The 24,104-nt window shown below is 31.1% G+C and overlaps 2 protein-coding genes and 1 long non-coding RNA gene across 3 annotated transcripts; all 3 read right to left on the bottom strand.

The window, feature by feature from the left end:
- Positions 1-2,421: 2,421 nt before the first annotated feature.
- Positions 2,422-4,237, bottom strand: LOC134691585 (coadhesin-like). The gene is made up of 4 exons (XM_063552150.1): positions 4,202-4,237; positions 3,686-3,853; positions 3,115-3,228; positions 2,422-2,507 (listed from the first exon to the last, which is right to left on the bottom strand). Exons 1-4 carry the CDS (start codon positions 4,230-4,232, stop codon positions 2,422-2,424), a joined length of 399 nt encoding a protein of 132 aa, XP_063408220.1. The 5' UTR covers positions 4,233-4,237.
- Positions 4,238-9,215: 4,978 nt separating this feature from the next.
- On the bottom strand, positions 9,216-13,877 carry LOC134690652 (uncharacterized). The gene is made up of 3 exons (XR_010101987.1): positions 13,745-13,877; positions 10,603-10,714; positions 9,216-9,541 (listed from the first exon to the last, which is right to left on the bottom strand). It is a non-coding gene; the product is annotated as an uncharacterized LOC134690652 (long non-coding RNA).
- A 1,764-nt stretch (positions 13,878-15,641) lies between these two features.
- On the bottom strand, positions 15,642-23,044 carry LOC134691586 (protein slit-like). The gene is made up of 8 exons (XM_063552151.1): positions 22,878-23,044; positions 22,306-22,377; positions 21,595-21,666; positions 19,130-19,201; positions 18,407-18,478; positions 16,810-16,881; positions 16,330-16,401; positions 15,642-15,717 (listed from the first exon to the last, which is right to left on the bottom strand). Exons 1-8 carry the CDS (start codon positions 23,042-23,044, stop codon positions 15,642-15,644), a joined length of 675 nt encoding a protein of 224 aa, XP_063408221.1.
- Positions 23,045-24,104: the final 1,060 nt, after the last annotated feature.

The following is a 24,104-nucleotide window of genomic DNA, read 5'->3' on the forward strand; positions in this document are numbered from 1 at the left end:
AAAACAACCTGATACGTATAAATCAAGAGAGAACTTATACATTAAATCATACAGACGCACTGGCCATATTTTGCAAACACGAGACACTTTTCATAGACAGACCATGTACACAGTTAAATTGTTTTACGCTTACACACGTACACGTAATTGAACGCAAAAACTAATTACATATCAAAACATTAATATGTATCCACAGTGTAATGTTTATTTGACGTACAAATTCAAAAGTTTACATCCTTTTTAACATATGTACTATTATTTGAATCGTCGTTAATATCACTTTATAGCATCTACCGTAACCAACATCGAATGAACGGATACACAAAAGAATGGACAAGACAACATAATTCCCTTATCCTTACCAAGATAAACTGGTCGTTATGTGTATAAATATAAGAAGATGTGGTATGCATATATGAGTACTCATGAGACAACTCTCCATACACGACTTGCTTTGTAAAAATTTAACCATCAAACTAATAGATTAAAATAAGGTCTTCATCACGGAGCCTTGGCTCACAATGAAAAGACAGCTAACAAGTTAAAAGAATTACTGGTTTAAAATCATTCTATTTAATCTATTAAAAAAAACGAGAAACAAGGAGCACAGCAGTAACTACTTATAGAGAATATATCTCTAAATTAATGCGATATTCCCGGGCTTGTGTTTCTTATTATGGTTTCCTTTATAGAGTATTGCAGCTCACAAATAATGTATTAAACCAAGAGTTCCAAAAGATGAAATATTCCCATTGTTTTATTTATTGACCCCATAATGAGTTGGTTGACCGTTATGGATATCCGTTCTGAGATGACAACGAATGTGTGCCTTGTGTCGACACTACAATATCGATTCCTTTTTCACAAATATGACCAATCTAATTAGACATGTACCGGGTTTATTCAAGACAAAAAAACCCACATCGAACGCCCCATGTTGTGCATGATTTTCTTACTTTTTCGGAGCACCTGACATCACGTCGGAGCACCTGACATCACCATCATTTTTTTAAATTGTGTTTGTTTTGCTCAGTCCTAAACTTACATGTTGTGTTTTGGTTCTTATTGCTTGTCTTAATGCATGGCTCTTGTCGGTTTATCTGTGAATGTTATCTATTATATGTGCCCCTGTTAATGTGTTCATGAACCACATCAACAAACAGCAACGACTGAACAACAGATACCTTACATAGGACAAACAGATGCAGCGGGTTAAGATATGCATTTCATCTCCGAGTTATTGCCCGTAGATGATATTTTCGACAATGAAATCCCTTTTATTTTGAAACTATAGATAATATATTGTTTGATTGGTATATATTGTACCAAGTTAGGACAATGGCAGTTGGTATACAATAGTTTGTTTATATGTGTGTTGCATTGACATTTTGTTGCACTTCAGCGTTTCTGTTGTTTCGTTGTTTTTATGTGTGTATGGTTTGTAGGCAACTGATTGTAACGTTTGTTTAGATATAATAAATCCAGCGAATATACGAATCAAGTTAGGATAAAAAAGAATTGCATAAACTCCAAACAGACCAATATTGGCTGTGTGGATAAGGCAAACTTTTAATGATCCAGTATCGGGAATAGGATAACTCATATGGCAGACAAAATATAATTCAAAATTTAATTTAATCCCAAATTTATTTATAAAATATCACCCACAAATATATATATATGATTAAACAGATGCATAATTTTAACGAAGTATGTTGTCAATAAATGATGTAAATGATACCAGTCACCAATTGATTTTCCCATGATATACCCTCATATAATGTGATTAATATATATGTTACAAACACATGCGAATCAGTTATAGGTGTAAGTGAATTGTCTATCGTTTGGAAACAAAAACAAAACTATATGTGAACTTAAGTGAAGTCCAGAAGCACAAACTGTATATTTGAACTCGAGTGAAGTCCAGAAGCACAAACTATATAATTGAACTTGACTGATTGCTACAGAGTACGTGTTCTGAAACGAGTGCATAAAAAGCACAATGACTGAATACTTGAACTCAGAAGAAACTTAACCACAAAAAAAGATGTTTCCAAACAAAAAACAATTGAACTCGACTTAATTTCACTACATTATTTGTATACTTAAACTTCATTGCAAACTCAAATGAAACAAGAAATTTTATCACAAAAACTGTGAGTTAGAACTTAGGTTAATTCAACAATAAAAGTCGTACACTTTGAGTACGTTGAACAAACAATTAATGTTCGCACTCGAACTAATTATGCATTAAAATGATATTTTAGTATCGCAGAAAATAACCCAATATTTTCCCATTTAAATCAATATAAAAATCTATGAATGGAAGTTCCCACAATGGTTACGATAACACATTGTTATCGGTTGATGTCGGTTCGATGCCGTTTATGTCCAATCTTCTCGGTTTGTCGATACATATCAATACCAGCCGTTCCTGTTTGCTTTATTTCCTTTCCTATTTTGTCTCTTGTCTTTCTTTCCGTTCTTGCCATTCCTTTTTCCGCCTAAAGAAGTAGAAAATGAAATAAAAGTAAAAGAACATCAAAGTGTGTTGCACAAAAAGGACAGAATTGCTTGTATTGTTCTACCTATATTACTCCATACTTATAATGAATACGCATGCGAATATTGACAGATTCGTTGAATAATATATGCCTGTGTGCATATCAATTGACTTATTTTCCCTTGTAAACCAGCATACGAGTATTTAGGTTATGTGTAAACAGCATAACAGTATTTAGGTTATGTGTACACATTATTTTGTAAGAACTCTCATGAATTTAAACCAGCCTTTTCAATTTTTCATCACGTGACATCATGGAGCGGAATGACAAGTATGAACCTGTTCACTGTGATGTATAAACCTATTCAGAAATAATACATCAAGTAACTTATTATATTATTATATTGAAAATTCAAATTTTGTTTGGGTTGATGTTGCTCCGACATTGATTTACTATGTTGTGTTTTATGTACTACTGTTGTGTGTCTCTTTGTCGTTTTCTTTTTGAGCCAGTTTGTTTTCGACTTATTGGTTTGAATGTGCCTTTGGTATCTTTTGCCTCTATTTTAGTCTAAAAAGTCCATGCACATTTGACTGTTAAGTATTACCTGATTTGTTGTCTGACCACTTTCCTGACTTGTTGTCTGACCACTTTCCTGACTTGTTGTCCGATCTTTTTCCTGATTTCTTGTCCGATTCCTTTTCTGGTGTGCTGCATGATTCTGTAACAAAAAATAAGAAACAACTATTTGATTACAAAATGAAAACAGAATAAGAGCAGCCTCAAATAAATAAAAATCTAGTAGTAATATTCATCCCTTTACTTGGCCTTATGTCAATTCATTTCTTTTTTGTATTACTTTAAAAATAATAAAAAATCATAATCTATATATTCAAAAATAGGCATGCGTTATTTGGTTAACAACTCAATACACCACAATACTACTCATTGAATCAATGTGTGTGTTAAACGGTTACCTTACAAAGATTTTTCGTTACTAGGAGATTGTTTTGATATATGGGTTCTGCATAGGGTTAACAATGTTCAAGTCAGGAATATGACAGTTCTTGTCCATTCGTTTTGGATGCGTTTTTGTTTGATTTTGCCATGTGATTATGGACTTTCCGAATTGATTTTCCTCTTAGTTCAGTATTTTTGTGACTTGACTTTTTTCCTACCTGGACATACTCCTAGGTTACAACTGTCGGTGTCAAAAGATTCACCAGAACAGTTATGCCCACCACCAGAAGGGACGGGGGTATTACATTCTCTGTTCATATTGACTGTACCATCTCCACAGGTGACAGAACAAGTCGAGTTTTCCCAGTCACTCCATCCACCATCAACTGTTTGAATATAGAAAAACACACTGTTAACATGAAGTCATACTCTGCATAAATCAACATTATACTATATTGACATGTTTTATATATATTTATAAAAATATCTAAATGACCATTCGAACTCATTGAATCTATAATTTATGTATTTAGTTACTAGTAGAATATGTAGAACTGTGTTTGATTTCGTGTTGCTATATGAACAGGTACTGTACAAGACAGTATCTGGTTCACAAACTGGAAAAAAATATCCTTTGAAGTAAGGTTGCGCACCGAATTTTTTTTTTCCTGTAGACAGGTGTTAAAGTTTTTTTTTTATAAATGAGTTTTGCATTTGGTTCAAACTTTACACACCTGGGCATTCTCCTAGATTACAACTGTCCATGTTAATAGATTTTGCAGAACAGTTATTCTCACCACAAGAAGGGACGGAATTTTGGTATTGTTAACAACTTAAAACACCAAAATATTACTTCTAATCACTATTAAATCAATGTGTGTGTTATACGGTAACCGAACAAAGATACTTCGTTACGAGAGGATTTAAATGAGTTCTGCATAGGGTTTACACTGTACATACCTGGACATACTCCTAGATTACAAATGGCTGTGTCAATAGATACACCAGAACAGTTCTTCCCACCACCAGAAGGGACGGGGTTATTACACTCTCTGTTCCTCGTGACTGTGCCGTCTCCACAGGTTACAGAACAAGTCGAGTTTTCCCAGTCAACTTTGATTAACAAATTGCAGGACAATAGATTTACAAACCTTAAGATTAAAAGATGTTTTTCACTGACTCAAGTATGTGTGTTTCAGACAGTTGTTGGCTTTTAATCCGTAATAGATTCAGACATGTTTAACCTATAATGGTAATTCAAATCAAGATATTGATTATAACCTTGAATTGAAATTAAACATGATGATGGTGTTTATAGTAATACCATAATAATAAAGTAACCATTATGTGTCATGTGTTAGATATGCTACGAAACTTGAAAACCCTCGAGCTACAAACCTGGCATAATACAGTCTGATGTATTAAAATTTAGTATTACAGTAGTCTTGTTATGATCAGTACAGTCTCCGTTAAATGATGTCGATAATCTCCCATTAAACCAATTTACAAATCCTGCCACTGAACAACACACAAGAGGATTGTCGGTAATATCTCTGCAAGGAAACAAAAATAATAGAATACGAAATGAAGTGTTTGTAAAATCTTTAATTGATGATAACAAAAACAACTTTGATAAAAACAATAGTCTTCTTTGAAGATCAATAATTAATGCAAATTTAATTTCAAGCTATACTTAAATATGGTTCTACTCAAATCACCATAATCACCATAATATTTGATTGCAAGAGAATATTTATCTGTAAACTGATGACATGTTAGTGAATATTTGTTCTGTTTTCGCATCGTTGTCAATAAAATGGAATTTGATGAGACTGTCATACAAGTGAGAGGTTTAGCGAGCTATAAAACCAGGTTCAATCAACCATTTTCTACATAAGAAAATGCTTATACAAAGTCAGGAACGCAGCGACGTTAAGGGCGTTTCGAAAAAATTCCCATTTTATACACAGGAAAAAACATATTGAACTCAAAGTGAGTTTTCTTTGCCTATATGCCAAAAATGCACGTTAAAAGCGTAAACAGAGGGAAAATATCTTTTCTGAATTTCATTCCAAACTTTTATTTATAGAAAAATATAAATACATTGGTGTCACGTGACTTCGAACTGAAAGTAATGACATTTCCCAAATAAGTCAAAAGGGCAGGTGCAAGATGAAATCGGATCGCCCTGGTTTTGGGCTCCCTGTGATCGGGATAACTTATTTTACTGGAAAAGTGCTGTGCCTAGTTTGATAGCAGAGGTTTCGTAAATAAAAAACATTAAAACGTGGAGATTTTTTTCGATTTATCGACTTTTTGGCACTTCAGGTTCTGAAATTTCCTTTAAACGAACGCTATATAACTAGGCACAGCACTTTTTGAAAAATTTGAAATGTCGCCGTTCTACCAATACCAGAATCGAGTAGGTTGGTATAGCTCTTGCACCTGCCCTTTTGAATTTATTTAACATGTCGTAGCATTATTGTCTTGAAATGCGAGAGAGAAACGTTTGAATGACGCGGCGGAAGTCGGATCGGCTGACGGAAACACTAAGTGTTTTTTTTTTGTACTCGTCGTCAAGCGTTTCATAATAAGCCTACGTCTTGTTGGGGCAGATAAACACATATTCTGTTATTGCTTGCTTAATTTATTGAAGTTCCTAATTCATAATTGTTTCTATTTCAGAGAATATTTAATTGTGATAGGCAGGACTTTCATAAAATAGAATATTTACATCTTGCATTCCATCTCTGATTTCATCTCTTGTGCAAATGGCAGAGGTGCCACCGTGGGATTTAGATGGGCTCTGAACCCTTGTGTGTGAACAAATTTATTGTTAGTGTGAACTCGTTATGTCGCACTTAATTAATAACTTCCATTGTTGTTGGGACACGCACCCCCCTTTTTTGTCCAAATCCGGAATCCACATCTCGAGTCCTAGTGATGATCTCATTTTGCAAGTGCAAGTATATTGGGAACTTTTATCATTTTAATGAAAAAAGTGGGTTTTTTTACAAACTTTATACCAAAATTCATGATTTTTTTTTGCTCTTTGTCATTGATAATATTAAATTAATAAACATAAACTCCTACCTGCATATAAATATTCAGATTTACTAGTTGAATATCTCCTGTTACTCAAGTGTGCCTGGAATCAATTTGTAAAACATGATATGGAGGTCTTTTTGAATTTATTCTGTAGGGACAAGGTGATTTTTTGGCATCACTGAATATGAATTTTCACCAGGGCAGTATTTTGTATGGCTTGCTTTTTTTTAATGATCTCCCTAGTGAATTTCTACATTTTCTTGGACAGAATCTTCCTTTTCATTCCATCTTAAAAAGCAATATTTTACTAATTCTAACAGTTACTGGTAACTTTTTTTCTGACCTCCCATTATTAATTTAATTCTGGTTGGATTATTCAAAAGCTCATAAAAGCATTAACAATTCTGTTTTCCTCGAATGAGTAAGTTTGAATATTTGCACAAACGTATACCTTTTTGGGGGTACTATTAAAGGATTAGAAGCTATGGCATTGAGTATCTGATACTTAAAAAAATATTCCTTGAGCACTCATGGTTTCCATTTATGCATACAGTGAACACAATGAATTACTAAAGTAAATTTTCATCGCATCTGTGAAAAATTCAACTTTGATTAGTTTCAGATACATGTGCATGCACTTATATGTAACTATGATTCAATCAGCTGCCTTGAGCGACACATACAGTTACATGTATACATTAGCCATAATTTTTCAACCTTACACATTGTAGTATATATTTGTACCAAGAAGTTGGAAACAGTGACCATTTGTTCTGCCGCTGATTTCATATTAAATTCCTGCCTAACAGCAGGCTAGTGTCAACCAATACAAACGGACAGCCAAGAAAAAACTAAAAGTGCTTACGTCTCATTCAGCACAATCAATATTTTTTTTTCATTATCAAGTGTCATAATTATATTTTAAAGTTCACATTAAACATGATAAAATCAGAAAACTGATTTCCCCATCACCTGCTGAGATATATTGGAGGCTACGTATACTGAATGGTACTTCTTTTCTGTCAGAATAAAAGAAATTTTATGTACCAGTACATGTACATAACAATTTTTTGTTCTTCCCTCTCCAGGAATACATGTATATAATTTACATTATATTTATATATTATATATAATTTTTCATTGTTGAAGGCCGTACGATTACCTAAAATTGTTAATTTCTGTGTCATTTTGGTCTCTTGTAGAGAGTTGTCTCATTGGCAATCATACCACATCTTCTTTTTATGTACATGTATATATAATATACACATACAGAAATCTGACACTAAATTAATCACAGTTCTTACAAAAGTTTCAGGTGAATGAATCATGACAAAGGGGACAGGACAAAATAGTCCGCCTGGAAATTAAAATGACAACCATGTATGAATGCTTACATACATGTATAAAACTACTGCCTACCATGCCTACCAAATGTATCATTGACAAGGGTACAATCATGATCAGTGGTTAATCTTACAAATGTCATGATGTACCTGACCAAATCACAAACATGACAAAAAGTAAAATTACTAAATTGTTAATCAAAACTTCATTGACAATTATACCGTATGCTTTAAATCAAATTCTAGCTGTATTACAAAAATATGCATGGAATTTCAAAATAGAAGAAAGCAATTTCTGTCTGTGTTGGGGTCATGCTGTGTCACTGCCATACATCACATCTCATGCAAAATATGCTATATATAAGAATCTTTAGTCTTCTAATACTGTGAATATTCCATCAAGTTTTCAAGTTTATATAATCATGATAACTATAATGTATATCCTTCAAATAGACTCAAAATGTGCGAATAAATTTATTCCCAAGATAATAATAATTTATATTAAACAATGCCAGGACAATAAACATGGTAAATGTGAGATTTATTATTGCAGTTACAGAAAATCCTGGATACAAATAATGCATTGTGATACCATCATTTAAATAAATTTATATTTTTTTATGCCAAACATTTACAATTATCATGATTATATAAATAACCAATTTTATTTTAGACAAAATGCAAGAACATGGAGAAATGAAAACATTGCATTTTCTGATTTCCAAGTACATGTATAAACAATGCAAGCTACATTTGTGTACATGTACATGAGATACACATCTACATGTACAATACAGATATACATGTATGTGCAAAATGGCAAAGAAAATACCCATAATTATTTTGTTCAAAATTAAACATTATGTGGCTGTTATACATATGTTTTGCTCATTATTGAAGCCCAACATCAATATCATATGTCTTTAAGATAAACAACAACTGCATGATTACAACACTGTTTTATGCTTTTGAACTTTTTGTAAACCCAGGCCTGTATTCAGTGTTTATATGAAATGAAATTGAAAAATTATAAATCATGATTAAATATGATTTTCTTGTTCTCTCATGTCTCTGCAGGTGGCCAATATATATATACAACTATTTTTTCCCTGATGGAGAGTTGTTTCATTGGCAATCAATTTTTTATCATATGTCATATTCTTACTTTTATAATTACATGTACATGTATTATTTGTAACTCAAACTAGTGGTGCATCAGTGAATTTTATGCCTACATGCATATATATCTATATCGCATGTATATCTGTAGGTAGGATTTATGTTTAAATCAAATAACTTTATCTTATAATTACTCCGTCATGCCTGTAATTGCCAAAAAAATAACTAAACACTCATATTGAAGTCTTATAAATCAATATATTTCCTTCTTTCAAATTCATCTGAATATCATACATGTCATATGTTTATCTTTAGATCTCTTATAAACTACTTGGTTAGACATTGCAGATTTTTCAAATATTTCACGAAAGAAACCACAAATTAAATGCTTCTGCTTAGTACATGATATAGAATTGCTGTCTTTTTTCTACTTCTCATTGAAATATTTGGTGGCTTTCCAAACAAATTTTAATCAGATTTTCAGTATTAAATGGTCATCATGGTCATGATGAGTTATAAATAAGTAACTTTCTTCTGCTGTCTCGGTGCAGGTGATCATCATTGCTGAAATATGAAAATATAATGTATATATTAAATAAAATGTTTAACATTATATTTATAAATGATTAAATATTAAGGTAATAAAAAGTAAGTGCAAACATATTTCTTCAAGAAGTTACTGTTAAAATGCAAACAACATATAAATTCCCTGGTCTTTATTTAATAACATGAATAATAAAATTGAGAAAGGAAATGGCTGTTAAAGCCACAACAACCTGACAATAGAGCAGACAACAGCCGAAGGCCACCAATTGGTCTTCAATGTAGCTAGAAATATCATTATACATTTGAACAAGGATGTTATTTTTAACACACATTTTAATAAGGTGCACTACTTTGATAAAACTTATATTTATTGATTTCAGAATGTGAGTTCCATTATTGCAATTTACAAAATGCAAATTTGCCATATAAAAACATTATAATAATTTCTGAATTTACATTGATACATTACTATTCTCACAATGTAAGAAAACAGAAATTTATTTGCACAAATTAAAAAACAGGCTCACTAACATTCAGTAGTTGTCTTTTGTTTATGTAATATATATGTTTTTCTTGTTTTCTTTATATAGATTAGACTGTTGGACTTGGTTTTCCTGTAAGAATGGTTTTACACTAGTAATTTTGGGGCCCTTTATACTTTAAGTTTGGTGTGAGCCAAGCTTCCGTGTTGAAGGCCGTACGTTGACATATAATGGTTTACTTTTATAAATTGTTATTTGGATGGAGAGTTGTCTCATTGACACTCACACCACATCTTCCTATGTCTATAGACTATTAACCCCTCCACATTCTGTATGCATGTGCCTGTTATTCAGTGGTTGTCGTGTGTTGCTGTGTTACATATTAGACTGTTAGTTTTCTCCTTTGAATTGCTAAAAATTTCATTTGCAATTTAGGGGCCTTTTGTAGTGGAATATATGCAGAATGGCCTTTGCTCATTGTTGAAAGGCCATACAGTGACCTATAATTGTAGTTGTTAATTTTGGTGTCATTTGGACACTTGAGGAGAGTTGTCTTATTGTACAAAAGTTAGCTGATTGCAGGATAAAACAATTTACCTGTCTATAAACATAAAACTCCAATTTCAACATGTTCATGCATGTTCAAAGCATCACTCTATATTTCATCAAACCTGGAATGGCATACTGTATCTTGAAATCAACAGGTAAGCTGAAAAAAGGTAATCATTTAATTACAAACAGATACTTTTTTAAATAAGGAACATAAACATGTGTATAATGATACAAATAATTATTAAATAAAGAAATAACATCTGCCACATGCACACAACCCTTATTTGATCGCAGGATTTCCTTCATACATGTAGATACATGTATAATGCCTATTTTTTCCTGGATTTCTTGAATTGCTGCATGCTATGCAAAATAGAGATCCGCCTGCTTGGTTAGTAGTACTTGGTACCTATATCAACTGTACGATGATACACAGTGATAACAAGCCAAAAAAAAAATACATGTACATGTATATGTCTGTTTACAGTTACTGGACTGACCATAATTTGAGCACTGACCAAAAGCCATTTTATTCCTGTCGTAAAGTGAAAAATTTATAAAACTCATGTCAAAAGCGAAGTAAGGGTTGCCAATAAATTTAATATATTGCCTGATACATCCCAATATTCACAATTGTGAATATCCCAATATTCACAATTGTGAATATGACAGCTGTTCTAAGGAAACTTGCAACTCGTGTAATGAAATAAAAACTTCGCCCCCATGTTTTCCAACCAATAACCAAGGGAAATCAATCATTAAAAAAAAGGGTAAACTCGGCCCATGGACTAAAATACTAAAATTCCGAACTGCATGTACATTATATATATTGATGATGTATATGTAAGAATGTAACTTTAAACAGACATACTGACATATATTTGTTTTGGCCATACAAGTATGGTCTGACATTTTAGCTCTTCTTTATGTCTTAAATAAATTTTCATGATTAACTAGCTAGAAATGCTGAAAGCACTGCCCATAATAGCCAGCCCCCCTCAAAATAATATAAATCTAAAACAAACACCTGAATCGCTGTGAGCTACTGCTCACTAATAATATCCCCATACCCTTAAAGTATAAGGTTAACAGAAAGTTGTTGAGTGATGAATCTGAAAAAGCATCACACAGTATAGCTGACTTGTACATGTACATGAATAAACCCTGAAGCCAAATTTCAGAAATCCTTGTAACATTTCTGCAAACAGTGCTACGAAAAATATTCATTGGACAGACTGACCTTAGGATGTAGACAGAAGTAAAACAGTATGTTCCAACTTTTTTAAAGACTAAAAGTGGTGCCAGGAGTATATTGTACATGTACAAATGGCACAGTTCATGGATAATTTTTTAAATAATATTAAAATCCCATAAAGGGAATGAGTAAAATCTAGAATATTCATTGAATAAAAAAAATGTAAGGGATCTAACATGTATATTACATTTCAGCAAAGTTTCATGAAAATTTGTTCAAGCGGTTTAAAATCATTATTTGAAAAACACGATAATTTCGACCCTCTATTATGAATAATGTCCCCATACATGTAGTACTCAAAAATAAGATGTATATATAAATTATATGTAAATTGGGAATAAAATTGAGAATGGAAATGGGAAATGTCACCAATGGACAGGGGCAGATCCAGTTATTTTAAAAAGGGGGGTTCCTAACCCATGACCAAAAAAAAAGGGGGGGGGGTTATCTGTGTTCCTGATGCCTGGTTTGTTTAACTGTTACAAATGAACACTTTCGTGTTGTATTTTTTTTGTCTCAGCGGCATGTGGTAGACTTACTTTCAGAGCAATAAGAATATGAGACCCCTTAATCTACGGGTTTCTACAAAGCAATTGCTTTCTCTGTTTAGAATAAACAACTTTCTTGCAACCAGGCTCCCAAAGAAAATTTTATAACTGGGTCCCTTCTGTTTACCGGGTATCGGGAGGGTTCGCCCTGATAAAATGTTCGCCCTAGGTTTGTTCGCACTGAGTTTGTTCGCCCTATATTCATTTATGATATGTATATGTTACATCAATGAATGGAATATATATATATTAAAATGTATGTATACATGTATCTATTAAAAGTTAAATACAGAATATTTGCCAAAATTTATATTAATTAAATAAAATTCTTGACTGCATTGTTACACTTTATTTTATAATTACTTTTAATTACTTTTGATTGAATTTTGATTGTTGATTAGGTATCTTTTGAAACCTTTGATATCCCTGATTGTTATATAAATTGTCTTTGGTGGATTATCTTGTAGTCCTGAAATGTACCGGCTGAAACATATAACCTAGTAGAGCAGCTAGCTTTAGACAAGTTTAAACATGAAACATCGTAAATATTCTGCGAAATTGTAGACTGACTTCAACACATTCTATTATATACACACTACGCAGCAAAAAAATAAAATCAGGGCGAACGGACTTGGGGCAAACAGGTATTAGGGCGAACAGAAATTAGGGCCATGCAACCAGAATCAGGGCGGATGGACCCGGGTTCTGTTTACTGGGATAAAGCTTAATACATGTAACACGAAATCTCGGGCTTAAAAAAAAACAAAATCTGGAGGTCCCGAATTCGAAAAAAGAATTCCCAAATCCTGAAATCCCAATCTTAAAAACACCTGATCCTGGAGTCCAGATAAAGGTCCTATCCCCCTTATAATTATTTGGACTAGGGCTGAGACTATTGTAACTGTTATACAAGTAGTCTCAGAATAGGGGGAGGGGTACAACATGTGTCAAGCTCCAGATAACATGTTTCAGGTTCCTTTTGAGCAAGTATGTATGTGCAGCCCATGTGCTCCAAAAAATAGCTCCACGAATAATGGCACGATATCATAATTAGAGCAATATATACCCAGGCAGGCAGGATACCTGCGAAACGAAAATTAGAAACGAATTTCGGGGTAAAAGGTGAGAATGGGCCCTTGGTATAATGCAGGTAACTTGTTTCATTCGATATATTGTTCATTTATTGACGAGACTCAACCAATAACTTAAATTTCAGCTATTTGTTGCAATCTTGTTTTGTTTTGACCACGTGTATATCATGCTTGCCCTCATTGAACTCGTTTTTATCTAATAATATACAGTTTTTCGCCCTCTGGAGCGAATGAGAAACACAACAAGCAACATATGTTTCATAATAAATACATGTCTTGTGGCTCACACTTACTTTTTCGGTTAGATTTTCACATAGAAGTGAAAATAATTTTAGCTGCAAATTTCTTTCCATTCTGCAAGCTGCAAACATCTATTTGACGTCGATCGTCTTCTCATTGGTTGATCCGCGGGGTCCAAAAGGGTCCAAAAGCCGACAATATCGCCTTGAAAAACAGCCATTGTAACTGTTTCCATAATAATCCAAGCACACACATACAATATTTGTATTTCGATAAATAAATTACATCATATTTATAGTCGTTTTTAGTTAACAGGCATGTATGTAATTTGATTTCATACATTTTCATCGATAGACGCAGCCTCCGCCATTGATGAATATATGAATACATAATGAGGTCCTTACGGGGTTATCTGCCCCTGAAAATATCTTAAGTAAATCGCCTTAACATCGCTGCGAATATGTCAGGTTTTATCAATTCGCTTGATGTGTTGGCAATTTGACATACATGTTAAAGCACTTTCCATTTTAATTTTTCTCGGAGTTCAGTAATTTTGTGATTTTTTTCACTTTGTCAAAATGATTTCTGTTAATGTATGCCAAGAAGGCATTTTATGTGTTAATGCGTTCACCTTTATGACAGTGCCACATATAAGACCTGAACCGAATATTCACGAAATATTTATTTAAGTAATGGCATGCGAGTAATACAGGCATAAGGTTTGTATTTTTATTAATATAGATCATGCACTTTCCCATGAGAGATCCTTTTACAGATACAACTGTTAAACTTAAAACAAATTGTAAATTATCATTTTAGCACATTTATGTTAACAGAAAAAAACAAAAATGTGTCCCCAGTACACAGATGCCCCGAGCGCACTATCATTTTCGATGTTCAATGGACTGTTAAGTTGGGGTAAAATCTCTAATTTGGCATTAAAATTAGAAAGATCATGTCATAGGGAACATGTGTAATAAGTTTTAAGTTGATTTGACTTCAACATCATCAAAAACTACCTCGATCAAAAACTTTAACCTGAAGCGGGACAGACGCACAGACCAGAAAACATAATGTCCCTTTACTAGTATAGGTGGGGCAAACGAGCCTGATAGATGAATTAATAAAACAAATGCAAAACTGTTCGTGTTTCGTTGACGTTTATAGATCAAATTAATAGAACATTACAAAAAATGAATGAACAGGTTTTGTAATCGGGATATTGCTTCATTTGAATGAATTATAAACAATTATCGAATATCCAAAACAGAAAAAAAAAACGTAATTCTCTTTCTCCACTATGATATTCACATTTTGAAATTGAAATAAGAAGTTTTGTTCACATGAATATGTTCAGGACAATACACATTTTGTATATGTGTTAAACTAAGATCATTCAGTTTTTTTTTCAACATTGAAAATTTTGTCAAAACTAAGTTTAACCATCATTTAAAAATTGTTAACAGAAATTAGAAGAACACATACCGAATGTATTCGAACGACAAATTGAAATTTTTTTTTTTAATTTAGAAGAAAAGAGCAATAACGTTAATTGTAATGATCATCCTGATAATACTCTTTTCTTCAATAAAATTGATGCATGTCGTATTCAAAAAAATGGATATAAACGAATATGGTATAACTTTATATAATCTTTGAATGTGTTTTTTTTTTATAGCTATAACGTTTAAATATCATATAAATAGAAAATATTCTACCAAATCATTTATATGGTGCAGTGAAAAAGTTTTGTACACATGACAAAATTCAGGACAATACACATGTAAAAGATTTTTTTTGGAACTTATATCATGCAACGCATTGACGAGTTTACTGCATGTTTATCATATTTGTCTATTTTTGGTTTACTCATTGTTTAAAATAGTTTTCGATTTTAGAACTCCTTGATTGCTGTTGGTCAGATACACAAGATTTACAGTGTATCAGTACTTACAAATCCTGTAGCGATGTTAATCCATCAAACGCATTTGCTTCTATGGAGGAAATGTCATTGTTATATATATATCTGAAATTATGAACATGAAGTTGATCAATAGGAAAAGATTCAATAAACTTAGTGGTAAATGATAATTTATGGTTAAAGAGTTTAGTGATCAGGCGGAATATAATTTTTCAACATTGAAACATATGTCAAAACTTATTATAACCATCATTTAGAAATGGTTAACATGATTTAAAAATAAATGACACACTGAATGTATTCAGACGGCAATTTAAATATTTTTTTAAATCTAGAAAAAAAAGAGCAATAAAATTAATGTTAATGATTATCCTGATGATACTCTGTTCTTCAATCAAATTGGTGTACAAATATATTGTATTCATTTAAACGGATATAAAAGCATAGTGTTAAACTCTATATAATATAGGAATGTGTTGTTGTCTAGCTACAACGTTTAAATATCATATTTATAGAAAATAAACATTGTCATTATTATGAAGACAAATCATACATATTCTACCGAACCATGTATTAAGTATAGTGAAGAAGTTTTGTTTACATGACTAAAAGCAGGTCAATACACATGGTGTATATTTGTTAAGCTAAGATCATGCAACACTTTGTTTATTTTACTGCACATGTCTATTGTTTAGTTCACAGTGTATCAGTACTTACAAAAGCTGTAGCGATGATAGTCCTTTAAAGGCATGTTCTTCTATTGAAACAATTTCATTATCGGAAAGATATCTGCAAGAATGAACATCATGTTTATCAATAGGAAAAGTTTTTATATATCTAGTGTCAAATAATAATATAAGGCTAAAAGTTTTAAATTAGTGATCAGGCGGAATACAATTTTATTCTACATTGAACAGTTTGTCAAAACTTATTATATCCATCATTGAATAATTGTTAACCGAATTTAAAAAAAAATAACATATCGAATGTATTCAAACGACACATTGATTATATTTTTTTTTAATTTAGAGAAAAAGAGCAATAAAATCAATGTACGCATGTTGTATATTCTTTTTTAAACTTATATCATGCAACATATTGTCTACTTTACTGTATTGTTTAGAATTGGTTTCGATTTTAGAACTCTTTGATTGCTGTTGTAAACATGCCCAAGATTCACAGTGTATCAGTACTTACAATCTTTGTAGCGATGTTAATCCAACAAACAAATTTGATCCTATGGAGGTAATGCTATTGCCGCCTAGATATCTTAAATTATGAAAAATCAAGTTGATCATAAGGAAAAGATTTAATAAACCTAGTGTTAAGTGATAATATATAATTAAAAAGTTTAGTGAACAGGCGGGATATAGTTTTTCCACATTGAAAAGTATGTTAAAGTGTAGTATAACCATTATTTAGAAATGGTTAACATAAATTAAAAATAAATTGACATACCAAAAGTATTCAGACGGCAAATTAAAATTAATTTGTTTTAATTGAAAAAGAGAGCAATGAAATCAATGTTAATAATTATCCAGTTAACACTCTATTCTTCAATCAAATTGAAGTACAAATATATTGTAATTATTTAAACGGATAGTGTTTAACTTTATATAATCTCGGAATGTGTTTTTTTCTTTCTAGCTGCAACGTTTAAATATTTTAGCAATAGAAAATAAACATGTGTTAATATTATGAAGACAAATCATACCTATTTTACCGAACCATTTATATACTGCATTAAAGAACTTTTCACATGACTTAATTCAGGACAATACACATTTAATATATTTTGTTAAACTTATATCATGCAACGCTTTGCCTATTTTACTGCACGTCTATTTTGATTTGCTGATTGTTTTAAATAGTTTTCAATTTTAGAATTCATTGACTGCTATTGTCCAAATATACAAGATTCACAGTGTATTGGCACTTACAACTCCTATAGCGATTCTAATCCGTCAAACATAATTTGTTCTATTGAGGTAATGCTATTGCCGACTAGGTCTCTGAAATTATGAACATCAAGTTGATCAAAAGAAAAAGTTTCAATAAACCTAGGATTAAATAATAAAATATGGTTAAAAGTTAAGTGATAAGCTACAATGTTTCAATATCATATTTATAGAAAATAAACGTGTGTTGATATTATGAAAACAAATAATAAATATTTTACCGACCATTTATATAGTGCAGTGAAGAAGTTTTGTTCACATGAAAAAATTCAGGACAATACACATTGAATATTTTGTTAAACAATTGTCTTTTTGACTGCATGTCTATTTTTGGTTCACAATGTATCAATACTTTTAAAGTGTGTAGCGATGTTAATCCTTCAAACACAATTTCTTCTATTCAGGTAATGCTATTGCCTTACAAATATCTGCAAGAATAATCATCAAGATTATCAATAGGAAAAGATTTTATAAATCTAGTATCAAATAATAATATAAGGTTATACAGTTAAGTGATCAGGCGGAATATAGTTTTTTTCCAAACTTAGTTTAACCATCATTTATAAATGGTTAACAGAAATTAAAAGAACACATACTGAATGTATTCAGACGACAAATTAATGTGAAAAAGTGTTGCTCACATGACAAAATTCAGGACAATACCCATATTATATTTTTTTTTAAACTTATATCATGGAACGCATTGTCTATTTTACTGTATGTTTATCATGTTTGTCTATTTTTAATTTACTTATTGTTTACAATTATTTTCGATTTTTGAACTCCTTGATTGTTGTTATCCAAATACATACGATTCACATTGTGTCAGTACTTACAATATCTGTAGCGATGTTAATCCAACAAACCCATTTGATCCTATTGAGGTAATGTCGTTGCCGCCTAGATTTCTGAAATTATGAACATCAAGTTGATCAATAGGAAAAGATTCAATTACCCTAGTGTTAAATGATAATGTATGGTTAAAGAGTTTAGTGATCAGGCGGTATATAGTTTTTCTACAATGAAAAGAGTGTCAACACTTAGTATAACCATCATTTAGAAATGGTCAACATAAGTTAAAAATAAATGGCATACCTAATGTATTCAGACACCAACTTTTTTTTTTGATTTAAAAAAAAAGAGAGCAATTCACTGAACGTTAATAATTATCCTGATAACTCTGTTCTTCAATCAAATTGATTTCAAAAATATATTGTGTTCATTTAAATGAATATAAACGCATAGTGTTAAACTTTATATAATCTAGGAATGTGTTTTTTTTTCTTTCTAGCTGCAACGTTTAAATATCATATTAATATAAAATTAACATGGGTTAATATTATGAAGATAAATCATTCATATTTTACCGAATCATTGATATAGTGCAGTGAAGAAGTTTTGTTCACATGAACAAAATCAGGACACTACATATTTTATACTTTTTGTTAAACTTATATCATGCAACGCTTTATCTATTTTTGTTTTAAATTGTTTCGATTTTAAAACTCATTGGTTGCTATTGTCCAAATATACAAGATTCACAGTGTATCAATACTTACAACCCCTGTAGCGATGTTAATCCAACAAACGAATTTGATTCTAATGAGGTAATACTATTGCCGTATAGGTTTCTGCAAGAATAAACAACAAGTTTGTCAGTAGGAAAACATTCAATAAACCCGATATAAGGTAAAATATTTAAGATTTAAAAATATTAGTGATGAGGAAGAGTTCAGTTTTTTTCTACAAAGGAATTTAATCAAATCTTATTTAGATTCATCCGTTCAGTTGCTTTGTTACTGCAATTTAAAATAAATAACATTACGATTGTATTTAGAATAAAAATTGAAAAATATTTTCCCAAAAAAAGAGCAATTAGATCCAGTTTGTAGTTTTCCCGATTACACGTTATTCTGCAAACACATATTTTTTTTCCTTCAAATTCTCAACATCCAGTGTTGTAATGCATACTAATTTTATAGTATATCGGACATCTGTTGACTGTCCCTCTGGTATCTTTCGTCCCTGTTAGATGAGAAAGTACATTATATTTTGTAGATACACTGTATTGGTTGAATAATAAATTCATATTCTGCTGTTGAAATCAGAATTATAAATATATAAAAGGCTTATAGATTAAAATAATCTAGTAATATATAATAGTTATTTGATAAAAATAAACAAATTTTCAGTTGTGATTTGAGTTTGTACAAACAAGATAAAAAAACAATTTCGGTAATCATCCTGATTGACTTTGAAATCGAATTACTGTTTTCAGAAATAATCAAAATAATTATGACAAACAATTAACAAGAATTGTATGTTTACTGTTTTTTTTTTTTAAATCAATCGTTTAAATATCAAATGAATAGACAATAACATAAAAAGGTGTTAATATTTTAAAAACAAAATTGTCAGAAAATTTAGTAAAACTAAAAAAAGATCAAATTTAGTCTGACTCATATTTGACTTGGAAACATTGAACAGTCTGTAACCTCATAAAAGAGGGACGAAAGATACCAAAGGGACAGTCAAACTCGTAAATCTAAAACAAACTGACAACGCCATGGCTAAAAATGAAAAAGACAAACAAAAAAACAATAGTACACATGACACAACATAGCAAACTAAAGAATAAACAACACGAACCCCACCAAAAACTAGGGGTGATCTCAGGTGAACCGGAAGGGTAAGCAGATCCTGCTCCACATGCGGCACCTGTCGTGTTGCTTATGTGATTACAAATCCGGTAAATAGTCTAATTCGGTAGGTCAAATTCATGAAAGGGAAGGGGATTGTAGTTACGACGTTAGGAACATATCCGATATCATTTGTGAAAGGGTTATTCCATAACGGTCAACCAACTCGTGATGGCGTCCGTAAAATTTACGAAGGGATGATTTCAACTTCACCATTTGGAACTCTTGGTTTAATAGCTTCCTTGTGAGAAGTAACCCTCTATCAAGAAAATCATGATAGGAAACGCAAACACGGGAATATCGTATCAATTGGGAGATATATACCCCGTATGCAGGTGCTGCTGGAATGTTGCTACTTAGAAATGGAAAGTTCACAATTGGAAAGCTGAAATCATCTCTTTTGTCGTAAATTTTTGTCTTCAACCGAAGTATCATACAAGTTACGGTACGTGTCCTTATGAATGCTTTCACAAAACTCAGTTGTAAAACACAGTGCAGTCTTAGATGAGTTCATTTCTGGTTACCATTAATATTCTCCTGTTGTATTTGTAGTCTTAGAAAGGCTTGATTATGATTGCCATCTTGTCTCTTGTTACAGTTTATTGATTAAATCGAGAAATACAAAAAAATATAATAGACGAGAAGACATTCAATCATTTAGTACCAATGTATCGCCATATGATACAACTATGAAAAACGAATGGAAAAAAAAGCATGAAACCTGTGTGTTATATGTCGCCAAATAAATGTTACTTTGTACATGTTGTATACATACTGAGCTATAACACACATATTCCAATACATTCCAGTACTTACAAAATCGATGTATCAGAAGGAATATTATCAGGTATTTTCGTTAAATACACATTTAATATATTCTGTTAAACTTATATTATGCAACGCTTTGCCTATTTAACTGCTCGTCTATTTTGGTTTGCTGATTGTTTTTTAAAAATAGTTTTCGATTTTAGAATATGGTATAACTTTATATAATCTTTGAATGTGTTTCTTTTCTAGCTATAACGTTCAAATATCATGATAATAGAACATAACTGAGTGCTAATATTATGAAGGCAAATACATATTCTACCAAATCATTTATAAAGTACAGTGAAAAGTGTTGCTCACATGACAAAATTCAGGACAATACCCATGTTATATGTTTTGTTTGACACTTATATCATGCAACGCATTGTCTATTTTACTGTATGTTTATCATGTTTGTCTATTTTTAATTTACTTATTGTTTAAAATTGTTTTCGATTTTTGAACTCCTTGATTGTTGTTGTCCAAATACATACGATTCACATCGTGTCAGTACTTACAAAATCTGTAGCGATGTTAATTCAACAAACTCATTTGATCCTATTGAGGTAATGCTATTGCCGCCTAGATTTCTGAAATTATGAACATCAAATTGATCAATAGGAAAAGATTCAATTATCCTAGTGTTAAATGATAATGTATAGTTAAAAAATTTAGTGCGAAATATATTTTTCCACAATCAAAAGAGTGTCAACACTTATTATAACCATCATTTAGAAATGGTCAACATAAATTAAAAATAAATGACATACCGAATGTATTCAGACACCAATTTTTTTTTTTTATTTAGAAAAAAATAGCAATACAATCAATGTTAATGATTATCCAGTTAACACTCTATTCTTCTATAAAATTGATGTCAAAATATATTGTATTTATCTAAACGGATATAAAAGCAAAGTGTTAAACTCTATGTAATCTAGGAATGTGTTTTTGTCTAGCTGCAACGTTTAAATTTCATAGCAATAGTAGATAAACATTTGTTAATATTTTGAAGACAAATCATTCATATTTTACCGAATCATTGATATAGTGCAGTAAACAAGTTGTGTTCACATGACAAAAATCAGGACAATACATATTTTATACTGTTTGTTAAACTTATATCATGCAACGTTTTATCTATTTTTGGTTTTAAATTATTTTAGATTCTAGAACTCCTTGGTTGCTATTGTCCAAATATACAAGATTCACAGAATATCAGTACTTACAACTGCTGTAGCAATGTTAATCCAACAAACGAATTTGATTCTATTGAGGTAATACTATTACCGTATAGGTTTCTGCAAGAATAAACATCAAGTTTGTCAATAGGAAAACATTCAATAAACCCAATATATATGATATAAAATATTTAAGATTTAAAAAGGTTAGTGATGAGGAAGAGTTCAGTTTTTTTCTACAAAGGAAGTTAATCAAATCTTATTTAGAATCATCATTTGAGTTGCTTTGTTACTGCAATTTTAAATAAATAACATAACGATAGTATTTAGAATAAAAATTGTATTTGTAGTCTTAGAAATGCTTGATTATGATTGCCATCTTGTCTCTTGTTACAGTTTAGTGATTAAATGGAGAAATGCAAAAAAAAAAAAAAAAAACAGACGAGAAGACATCCAATCATTTAGTATCAATGTATCGCCATATGATGCAACTATGAAACACGAATGGAAAAGAAAGCATGAAACCTGTGTGTTATAAGTTTCCAAATAAATGTTATTTTGTACATAATGTATACACACTGAGCTATAACACACATATTCCAATACTTTACAGTACTTACAAAATCGTTGTATCAGAAGGAATATTATCTGGTATTTTCGTTAAACCATTGTATCGGCAATTAACTTCGGTATTAACACAATCACACTTGTCAGGACATATCTGGGCATTGGCTAAGTGAATTATTGATAAGCTGAACATCAGCATAACTCCTACAGTAAGCAACATATTTCTAAGTGATTGTATTCCTCTTCAGTTTTTACGAAAGGATCTGAAATATATTCATGTTAGTTAATATCAGAAATAATATTTGTAAAATCTGCAAGTATACAGTCGTTTATACATGTAAGATCAATGCAATTAATACAACTGTCTGTCATTTAGTAGGTTTTTTAGCAATTCATTAGGTAAATATACACCAACATATGATTTATCGCCAGTTATAAGAGTACAATAAGTTTTTGTAAGATTGCCTTTGAGTATATGGCATGAAGGAACTGCAATATTTAAAAGAAACTGTATAATGAAGAAAAAGTAACCCGAACAAAATACTAAGCCTAATACCTAATTAGATGCTATGTAATACAAGTAACCATATAATATATATTTGATTATCCGTGATCACTTGTATATTATCAGAGCTTCAGATTACCAGGTATTTGGTATACATGTTTGTAACCAGCATATAATTTCAAACCTAAACACTTAGCATTGCATAAGAACCAACTACTTTAAGACAGATAGACCAAAAAGTAAAGCTTACCAAATATTTGAATCGGTGTTCAGAACAACAGTATTATATTTAAATTAATTTCAATTTTGAATAGACATTAGCATGTTCAGGTATAGTTTGAATATTACATTATTACATTATTACACTATTATACTCCGCTAGTGTCTTCCATCCCTTTGTAATATAATAATATAGGACTTACCTGTACTTGTACAGCGGACTTCAATGTATGTTGAGTAAAGAAAATGCTGTGTATTACCATAGCATCGACTAAGATAATTATACAATAACATGTAGCTTTGAAGATACAGCAGACGTCTCAAAGTACGGTTATCATGTATATTAAAATCTCAATATATGATTTATATGAATGATTATAATACTAGAACAGTCAAATAAGAACTTTGAAAATGCAAAATATGTCTAGAAGGCACGTTATCATGCATATTAAAATCAAAATTTATGATTCCTAGGTATGAAGATACTACAATAATAATCAAATAAAAACTTTGAAAGTACAACAGATGTCTAGAAGGCACGTTATCATGTATATAA

This window comes from Mytilus trossulus, chromosome 11 (genome assembly GCF_036588685.1).
Source record: "Mytilus trossulus isolate FHL-02 chromosome 11, PNRI_Mtr1.1.1.hap1, whole genome shotgun sequence".
Lineage (NCBI taxonomy): Eukaryota > Metazoa > Mollusca > Bivalvia > Mytilida > Mytilidae > Mytilus > Mytilus trossulus.

Coding starts and splice junctions, on each gene's coding strand:
- LOC134691585 (XM_063552150.1), bottom strand. CDS start 4,232: ATGGACAGTTGTAATCTAGGAGAATGCCCAG. Junction 3,854..4,201: donor TAATCTAGGAGAATGCCCAG/GTGTGTAAAGTT, acceptor ATATTCAAACAG/TTGATGGTGGATGGAGTGAC. Junction 3,229..3,685: donor TAACCTAGGAGTATGTCCAG/GTAGGAAAAAAG, acceptor TTTTTGTTACAG/AATCATGCAGCACACCAGAA.
- LOC134691586 (XM_063552151.1), bottom strand. CDS start 23,044: ATGTTGCTTACTGTAGGAGTTATGCTGATGTTCAGCTTATCAATAATT. Junction 16,882..18,406: donor TTAACATCGCTACAGATATT/GTAAGTACTGAC, acceptor TCATAATTTAAG/ATATCTAGGCGGCAATAGCA. Junction 16,402..16,809: donor TTAACATCGCTACAAAGATT/GTAAGTACTGAT, acceptor TCATTCTTGCAG/ATATCTTTCCGATAATGAAA.